Source organism: Lathyrus oleraceus, chromosome 2 (genome assembly GCF_024323335.1).
Source record: "Lathyrus oleraceus cultivar Zhongwan6 chromosome 2, CAAS_Psat_ZW6_1.0, whole genome shotgun sequence".
In the NCBI taxonomy this organism is placed as follows: Eukaryota; Viridiplantae; Streptophyta; class Magnoliopsida; order Fabales; family Fabaceae; genus Lathyrus; species Lathyrus oleraceus.
This window is the reverse complement of record NC_066580.1, coordinates 467337195-467347255: the sequence shown is the minus strand read 5'-3', so window position 1 is coordinate 467347255 and position 10061 is coordinate 467337195. Positions and strand designations below refer to the sequence as shown.

Sequence of the window (10061 nt, the reverse complement as noted above, 5' to 3'; positions counted from 1 at the left end):
TAACCCCCAACAACATTGTCAGTCCGGCTACACACAACCCCCTATCCATCAAACTTTCCGTTCCACAAACACACAAACATACAATCATAACATGTCATACACCTAACCACAATACCAAGAGCATACCCCGTACCACCACCAACAAATAGATCATCAACCAAAGACCCAACATCGCTTCTCACCCAACACATCACCCTACCAAAGTCCGCCTTAGCCAGAACATTCAACGATCATTCGACACCAACCATCCCTCCTCCTACCATAGCCAAGAATCTCAAACCTCACAAAACCAAAACCTCCAACAACCCTATCTCTACCAAACACCCCAACAATCTTTCCAATCTTTCCTCGACGCATCATTCACACCCATGTCTCCCTTCAACCGTTCCGACCGCCCACCAATAAGTCAAACACAACCCAACTATTCTGGCATGAGTCATGAACTCAACTATGGCGGTACACCTTCAATGCATACTCAAGATTATGCCGATTTGTCTAACTATCTCAACAGGCCATCTTCTGCAGTTGGTAGTGATGTTCTTGGCCCCTCATATGCTCAAACACCAGTGGTGATCCCAGTCATCAACATTATGCTTTTTTGTGTAAACTGGAATTTATATTAATATCAATTGGTCCTATTTCGAAATTATGTATCACGTAGACTGTTTAACAAAAAAATGTACAAAATACACTGAGGTGTCAATCCAATTAGCGTCTCCTTTGAAGAAATACACGTGGGCGCCAATTGAATTGGCTGCACCATATATCCTAGCCAATCCAATTGGCACCTACACTCTATTTTTAAAAGGAGGCACCGATCCAATTGGCGCCTCCTCGTAAAAATGGGATATTTTGGAAAAAAAATTGAAAACAGAATTATTTTGGAATTTTTTTAAAAAAAAAATTGGATTATTTTCGTAAATATTCTTGGAGAAGTTGTACCCTCAATTTATAATTTTTAATTAAATATACAATACTTTAGAGAAGTTGCACCCTCAATTTAAATATAATAAAATTAAATATTATTATATTAACTAAATATACAATACTTGGAGAAGTTGCACCCTCCATTTATAATTTTTAATAAATATACTAATGTTTATAAGTAGTTTTTAACTTTTCATACATATAAAAAAAATTATTATTGTATGAAAATAAAAGATATGAATATTTTTATAAAATTATCTATTATTAATGACATGGAGATAATAAATCAATATAATTAAAAAAAGATAATAAATAAATTTTTAAGGATATAATAGATAAAATAATATTAATTATTCATTGATAATGGAAAATGATTTATTATAAAAAAAAAATCCAAAACGATAAGTGATTCCTTAATAAAACCATGTTGCTGTTGCTTAGCTAATAAATCATGCACGTTCCTACTGCGTGTAGACAACAAGAACTTAATAAAATTTGCGTGCAAAGAAACAATATCCACGTTGCTCAAGGAACAGTTCCACTCGCATATCTCAGACCACAAAAATATAAAGTGCACAAAATAAGTTAGGTTTGGATAATCCAAATCCTAAGGACGTTAACCGCATGAGATGAACGGTGAATAACAAGTACACGTGGCAAGAAGCTTTGTCCACATAACGAAGAGGCAGGACTCTCTCTAAAGCCCTCTATGAAGAAAAAAAATCTAGAAAATGCACAAACATTATTTACTTGTCTTCTTCCATGTAAATAATATCTGTGGTCCTGGTACAAAGTCATACAAATAATTGTAAATCAATGTGCATAATATCATGATTTTAAACCAGATCACAAAATTGCTTTGTTAGTTATATGCTTATTGATAAATTCTACAAGCAAATGATTAGACTAAATTTCCACTGTTCTCTAATTCCTATTGCAAGACAAACGAAACCAGGCAGCAACCATGGTTCTTTCATCATCCAAAATCCCAGAGCTTCAAAATTTTCGCGGCGGGTTTCGATCAAGCTTAAGGCCATAAAAGGTGAAATGAATGGAGAAACAAGTGGATCTTCAGGAGGTAGCTGGGATCCTGGGTTGGAAATTGAAGTCCCTTTTGAACAAAGACCGGTATGTGTAAACAACTATGCTATAGTTGCAATAATTAGTTTCATAATCTTTGCTATATTGAGTTTCATTTGCCAGCATACATACAAATTGAAACGGTTTAGCAAAGTAATGAGAATGGATTATTAGTTATCAGGATTGTTTCACTAGAAAGTGGTGTTTTATCATTTCATACTAACATGGAAACACTATTGGTTTAATAGGTAAATGAGTACTCATCTCTGAAGGATGGAATCCTGTATTCTTGGGGGGAACTGGGTCCCGGGTCGTTTTTCCTTCGCCTTGGAGGTCTCTGGTTGGCGGTGTTCACAGTGCTTGGAGCGCCAATTGCAGCTGCAAGCTTTAATCCTTCAAGAGTAAGTGTTAAGTTAAAACTATATGTGCATAACTATTAGTGTATCTAATAGTAAGTAACAAGAAAAGTTTATGGATACACAAGAGAACATGTGAGCTGCACACAACAGAACCAACACAAACATAACATTTATGATATTGCTCATAGAATTTGCTTGTGCTAATGTTACCTTGCAGGAGCCTCTGAGATTTATACTAGCTGCGGGAACAGGAACACTCTTCATTGTGTCTTTGATTATCTTGAGGATTTATCTGGTGCGTTCTAGTCCTCTTTTTCAATTGAAGATAACATATTAGCCATTCACACTAACTATACCAGATATGATTCTGTGAGCTATGACTACGATTTCACACTTTAAGAACTATGTTGTTAAGATAATAATGATTGAATTGCAATGTAGGGGTGGAGTTATGTTGGTGATAGACTTCTGTCTGCAGTCATTCCTTATGAAGAAAGTGGATGGTATGATGGACAGATGTGGGTCAAGCCGCCTGAGGTTAGTCAACTCTCTCTATTACACATTTCTCTTTTACCTTAAAGTGAACAGAACAAAAGTCCCCCTGAAGACTTCACCTGCAGAAAACCATATTCAAGATGTAGATTTAGTGGGCCATAAGATTCATATATTATAATTTGACAAACTTTTAGCTCCATCAACAGCAGGATATTTGACAATAAAAGATAATAAATATAAAGATTGCCAGTTTTAGATGTTGCTAACAGGGAACTAGGCACTTGGTCACTCAATGACGAACAAATATTTGGTTAGCACCTTTGGCTTTTGAAAGTTTTAGATGTTTCTTCATTAAGCAACAAGCAATCTATACAAAATAAATGAATGTGAAGGATATATGGAATAAGGTGTAGTTGAAATGTAACAAATAAATAATACTAAAAGCACTAACCACATGCTTCATTTCGAGAATTTAAGGTACTGTAACTGAGATCTTAGTTTTTTTTTTGTTTTTGCAGATCCTAGCTCGGGATAGACTGTTGGGCTCTTACAAGGTACTGGACATCTCAGAGTACAGCATTGCATAAACTCATTAATCTGAAAAATCAGGATGCATGGTAGAAGAGGAATTATGATAAACTTGTTTCTTGCTGCATGATTCACATATATTCCATGTTTCCAGGTTAAACCGGTTGTTAAACTGCTGAAGCAAACTCTAGTTGGGACTGGAGCATTACTTGTTACCGGAGTTATGCTATTTATCTTTGCTACACCAGTGGAGAATTTTCTTCAATCCACCTTTACCACAGAAGAAAACAAATCAGCCGTCCAAGCTACCAAGGTTAACAAGTTCAACCTAAGGTGAGGAAAGACAAGATCCTGCAATACTTCATGGGTACTTCTACCATGTCATTCTGATTTTAAATGTGTGTTGTAGAAAGGAGGAGTTGCTTAAATTGCCTGCAGATGTGAAAGCAGACGACAATCTAGCAGCTGCTGCTGCCGAGGCTGCTGATGGAAGACCGGTCTACTGTAGAGATAGGTTTTATCGAGCATTAGCAGGAGGCCAGTATTGCAAATGGGAGGATCTGCTCAAGTAAGGGGCAAAGAGGAGACAGGCATATGATTTCATATAGTAAAAGCAGATTATCATTTGTTAAAATTTGCAACTCTATGGCCAAAGCTTTATTCTATTAGTTAAGAAATCCATTCAATGCAGTCAAAGTAAAAGCAAACAATGCCTAAAATTGATAACTAAAGATCACATGGAGCAGAAACAAAATCATATGACGTGAAAGGAAAATAAAGGTTCCAATATATAGGCAGATACACACACAAGTAGGCATGCAATGCAAGTTCCATATGCATGTTAGGGTTTAGGGTCTATGCAAGCAGGACAAGATTATATTAAAATACCATGAGTTATAATAACCAAGAACACTGCAGAAAAATATGAGACCATTCTGGTAAAGGGATGGAATTCTGCAGTGAAACAACTAGCTTTCATTATACTTGCCAACGTACATAATTTTATTTTGGGAATATTTACACTTCTGTACAGATATGGTACACATGAAAAATCACATAGATTTATATCCATAAAGATTCAGTCTTCTCTTGCACAACAATTCTGAGGCATGTAGCTAAAGAAAGAATTTTTTTACAACAATGTCGCGTAGTTTTTGGCCAACAGATCACAGCACCAGGAAGATCAAAAGATGAAATTTCTCCAACCAAGTAGATAAGACTAACTGAGGTCTCTAATGAGTTTTCTTTTCAGTACTAGCAGAGCATCTCAACCAAGAGTCACTGTGTTTTTCTTTTAAATGGCCCAATAGTCATTGTGCACTTGTAAATGGACAGGAGAATCTTCGACACTCACAAAATAGAGATTGTTAAAAAGAAATCTGTTGATCTGTCCAAGTTGGGTTAGCAATCACTCGTTAAATTTATTGACAGTGCATAAGGCTAATACATATACTACCTATTGAGCAAGTTTTCTGCACCAGTGGAGTATTCGGAACATATGTGATCCAATAGCATTCTTGAATGTTTTCTTGCTTGTTTTGGCATATTCAAGATCAAGTGTTCGATATGCAAGAGCAAACAGATACATTGCTGGATGAAGTCTTCTGCAGATTGTAAAACTGACAGTCAGTAAACTACATAGACAAGTACATGGGTCGAATTGTTGGGAGATGATTTTAAAAATTATTGATAAACGATGAAAAAAATGGTTGTTAGAAGATGAGAAATTTGGTTCCCACGTATTGAGAATAAATTAGTCAAATAAACTTCAGAATTCAGTAGACAAAGCTACTGACCAATCAAAATTTTTTTTATCAAGTATATGAAATACGGCTGTGGGGAGTTTCACCCAACCAAAATGCATGTAAAAAGACTTCAACATTTTCAAGAAAATCAAACAAAATACTGACTGAATGCAAATTTTCATTTCTTAGAAATTTACAGTTACCTAACTGTCAGTATATAGAGTTTTAAATGTCAATCAATCATAATCTTCAAATCATTAGGAATAATTTGAAAGTCATGAGATAATGGCTTACAACTTTTGTTCACCGACACTACACGAAAGTTAAACTCTTGTTCACATTAATCATTCAATGACATACATTTTAGGTTTAATTTCACTTTTGACCTCTCAAGTATTATAATTGTGCAATTTTGGCTCCCAATTCTTTTCCCATTTTAACCCCTTATGTTCTCTCCCTTTGTGATTTGGTATTCCACATCTAAGTTTCGTCCAAAATTTAGACTGATGGAACATTATTTATTGAAATGCCGCAGAATATTCATAGCCGCCGCGACTTTTTTCTGAAGTTAATAACAAAATTCTCCAAAAAGCACTCGTACATGTGCCAGTGAATATAATCTCTAATTAGTCATAATGGCAAAATGAGTTGAGATGTCTCCTAAGTGTAAATTCAGGTGAGAGGGAGACTATCAAACCATAACGACAGAAAACACAAGGACCACAATCGTTTAGGAAAAAATAATGAGGGCCAAAATCGTACAATCGTGATATTTGGGGGCCAAAAGTGAATTAAACCTACATTTTAAAAGAAAACTTTTTACTGGTTCCATTAGGTAGTTCTTTAAAAGTTAAAAAAGAAGACAAGAAATATAACTTTTTAAGTACTTGCCTTTCAGCTTGTTCGCTATAATCCAAGCCATCCCAGAATCTTTGTGATGGCATAGTGCGACCCTTCTTATCTTTGCCATATGTTTCAACATACCAACCCCCTATGTCATGGAAGCCACATCGAGGCTCAAATAGCCAAAATCTGTATAACTAAGGGGTTAGTATTATTAGAAAGGATTACAAGCTCTAATATTAGAACATCATTGATCTGCATAAAGATTAAATAGCAGTACCATCAAAAATGCACATAAATATTTAGAATACGGCAAAATTTGTTTTTGCAGTTATTAATACTAGAGTATGGAGAAAAAGAGTTCCGAGAAATAAGTCTACAATACCACTTCATCATTCCATGGTCCTTTCATCCCGAGAAGATATAATAAAACCATTTACAGATAATTAAAAGTTGAACATGACCTAAATTAATCCAATGACCAAATCACTTCAAACTTTAATCTTTGTTGCCCAATAAAATCTACACTTAAAAGACAGCCTAGGAAGAAATCAACACAAGATATGTTCACATATTTTACCAGGAAAGATTATGATGTTAAAACAAACATCTTTTTCTCAGAGCAGAAATATTGATAGCATATGCACTAATGAACACCAAAGAGATTTCTGTGCAAAGTTAAACATCAGTAATAGAGAGATGCTAGAGCTTTACTTGCTTGGTGGTAAACGTGCTCTGGTGCATCTACACTCACAAACTGAAACGTTATCACCCATATGATACCAGTGCATATGCTTCACCTGAAATTTGTATCATAAATGACAATATAGTTACAAGTATCTAGCTTTTTAAGTTATCCATAATACTGAAGTTCTAGCAAGATCCTGAAACTCAATCCATGTTTCTTTTAACATATAGAATAGAAAAAAGTAAAGAGTTGGTGCTAGTGCAAAAGTAAAATCCATTTCAAGTTCCAAGTATTTTTCATATGAAGGGTTCCAAGTATTAAACCAGCGGGACTGTGGGATAGGATAGCTACTTTTGCATACCAACAATGTCCTATGTTTCATAATCACATGAGTCTTTTCCCGGCTGCTGTTGTAGACATCACAACATCCCTCATCTGGACTGCTGCCAAGTCCAGATATGGTTCCCAAATGCATTCTGCTTCCAACTGTGCTATTTGCAAATAAATTTCTTGAAAAGCCACTGCTGATATGTCTGGGATCTTCATCCAAATTAAGGTACACGTGGATGTGATCATCGGCATCTTCCTTGTGCATCGCACCAGAACAACATCCAGGTAGGACCCTAGATGCCATAGCAACTAATTTTCCAGAGACGTGCAATTCTAGATCTCTATATGCATCTGATACATTATTTGAAATTTTAGAGCTGTGACCTTGATCAGTTGCAAAATCATCTAGCCTTTCCACATTCATGTGGGTGTTCACATCCGTTATAGATTGACAAAGGGCTGAATGGAGTGGTCTATAAGAAGTTAACTTTTCATTTTCAGTAGATGATATCTCCGGAATCATGTTGACTAGGCAAACCATCCCAAAAAGATCACGGCCTGAAACCAAGTGCAATACCTCGGGAGTTTCACAAGAGGACCTCTCCTCAGCCTCAAAACAGTCAGGAAGAAGCTCCATGGGGATAGAATCAATTTCGGGACCATAGTATGCTGCATGAATAGCAGAATAAAAATCCCTCTCGAGTACATCAAAATATCCTGTTCCAACCACCACTTTCTTCTCCAACAAAATATCATTTATAGCTAATCTGTACCACTTTAACCATTCAACAACTTCCATCTCCTTGAATGCCGTGGCCTGTGATTGGTAAATGCGCAATTTTGAACCCTGTACAGAATGCTTCTGCATAAGCTTTTTCTGAGATAACAAGTACATGTCATAATGGGCTCTCTTCCTAGAATCTGAAAGAATCTGCAACATATCATGAATTATTCCGTTAATTCAATATTCCCTGAAAAGAAAAAGAAAAACGTCATTCTAGTTACCCACAAAGACACCCTATTGTGGCCTGCAAGTTTCCAGCAGTTAAAGTCATGAAGTATGTAGTTATCTTGCTAATAGGATGAATATAACCAACAAATCATTTAATCATCATAAAACACCATGCCCGCTAAATATGTATAAGACCATGTACGATATTAGAAACACCATGCCCAATTCAAAATCTAAAACGATCTCACTAACCATATTATCTAGGCACCAAGTCCAATATTATTTGAAAATACATCAGGTCTGAAAATAGTTTATATAGAATGGGCATCCCTCACTTATAAGTCCAACACTATCTGAAAATATATCAGGTCTGAAAATAGATTATAAAGAATGGGCATCCCTCACTTACAAGTCCAATATTATTTGAAAATATATCAGGTCTAAAAATAGTTTATAAAGAATGGGCATCCCTCACTTACAAGTCCATTATCATTTGAAAATATATCAAGTCCAAAAATAGTTTATAAATAACGGGGATCCCTCACTTACGAGTCCAACATTATTTGGAAATATATCAAGAACGAAAATAGTTCATAAAGAATGGGCATCTCTCACCTTACAAGTCCATTTTGCAATGATGTGTTAATGTCCAATTCAAAATCTATGGTATCTCACCAACCATAATATCCACACACCAAGTCCAATATTACTAGTCGTAGAGGGTATATTAGGGACGAGTAAATCCAATTCAAAACCTAAAACACGACGTATCCAAAATGAAAAGACTTTCACATATAGTTGTTCTTCCAACTACTAACTAGACACATTTTCCTTTCCAACTAATCAATGCAAGCAGTGTGAACACCAGAACGGCAGATGCAAATTCAAGAAAAGAAAGTTATGCATTCAAAAATGGCATTACAGACAATCTTAAATTCAGCCAATAGCAATTAAGCAACTTCCTGTCAGTTTTTTCATCTGATCAAACTATTGGATTGGATAATGTAGAAGAGATCCTTCAACACCAATAGACTGCTTTTAACACAGTAATTGTCATTGATATGAATATCCCAATGAACTTCTTTGAAATTAGAACTTGATTCAATTTCACAAAATTTCTCTCACTAACTATGGAGCATGGACATCTAAAGCACAACACTGACACTAACATGTTAACCCCAATAATAATTTGAAAAAGTAAATAAATTAAAAACTAATTACAAGTGTCAGTGTCTCTGTTTCAAACACCTAAAAACTAATTAAACACGCCAATCCTCTAAACATGATTTTAGAAGCATTCTTAATTCTTCTAAGAGAAAAACTTCGTCTATTTCTGCTCAGTGGTGTTCTAACTTAACCTATCTCAAAACTTTTGCTCATGAATAAAATTACCCTCACAACTCTGACTCTGAAGCTATAACCGTCAACAACAATAACCATAAACAGAGAAAGGTTCGCACAAACCTCATATGCGGCGAGGATTTGAACAAATCGTCTCGACGCAGTGGAATCGTTCTTTGACTCAGCGAGGTCCGGGTGAGTTTCTTTAGCCAATTTGCGAAACGATGCTTTGATCTCAGCAAATGAGCTTGTTTCACATACTTCTAGAAGCTCGTACGCGTTCTCTATGGGATAATCTGTCCAAACTGGTTCGGAGGAACTACTGAAGCCATGTTTTCTGCAACTCCGAAGCTTAAAAACGACGGCGTAGCGCGACGGAACGGTGATGTTCATTCTCAACTGTGATGTTGCTGGAGCATCTAACAACATTTTTATTAAAATATCCCTTAAAATATTTCTTTAAAAATAGTCTTTTTAAAAGTTCTCAATCCACTTCTTTTTTTTTGTCTTTAATATTAAAATAGTTGTTAAAACTATTGTTAATTTAATCATTAAATAATAAAATATCATTAAAATTGTTATTAATTTTATTATTCTATTGTAAAAGTTATTTTTGAATTGAAGAAAAAATAAAAAATATGGATAAAAAAAATTTGAAAGAACTATTCTTTAAAAAATTATTTAAAAACTTAAATAAAATTTAAAATATTGAAATGTCATAAATATATTTAACACTATATTTTATTTCTCTAATAACATTTTATTACTCGGAA

The 10061-nt window shown here is 35.0% G+C and overlaps 2 protein-coding genes across 4 annotated transcripts; one reads left to right on the top strand and one right to left on the bottom strand.

The window, feature by feature from the left end:
• Window positions 1-1529: 1529 nt before the first annotated feature.
• LOC127120452 (protein CONSERVED IN THE GREEN LINEAGE AND DIATOMS 27, chloroplastic) lies at window positions 1530-4079 on the top strand. The gene is made up of 7 exons (XM_051050883.1): window positions 1530-2055; window positions 2256-2408; window positions 2584-2661; window positions 2808-2903; window positions 3380-3415; window positions 3544-3722; window positions 3799-4079. Exons 1-7 carry the CDS (start codon window positions 1798-1800, stop codon window positions 3959-3961), a joined length of 963 nt encoding a protein of 320 aa, XP_050906840.1. The 5' UTR covers window positions 1530-1797; the 3' UTR covers window positions 3962-4079.
• On the bottom strand, window positions 2094-9748 carry LOC127120451 (uncharacterized). 3 transcript variants are annotated; one of them, XM_051050882.1, is made up of 6 exons: window positions 9412-9748; window positions 7027-7926; window positions 6692-6777; window positions 6026-6166; window positions 4846-4993; window positions 2094-2980 (listed from the first exon to the last, which is right to left on the bottom strand). In XM_051050882.1, exons 1-5 carry the CDS (start codon window positions 9715-9717, stop codon window positions 4846-4848), a joined length of 1581 nt encoding a protein of 526 aa, XP_050906839.1. In that variant the 5' UTR covers window positions 9718-9748; the 3' UTR covers window positions 2094-2980. The 3 variants fall into 3 exon arrangements, with proteins under 3 accessions (XP_050906839.1, XP_050906838.1, XP_050906837.1); XM_051050881.1 differs by lacking the exon at window positions 2094-2980 and adding an exon at window positions 4342-4776; XM_051050880.1 differs by lacking the exon at window positions 2094-2980 and having other exon boundaries at window positions 4342-4993.
• Window positions 9749-10061: the final 313 nt, after the last annotated feature.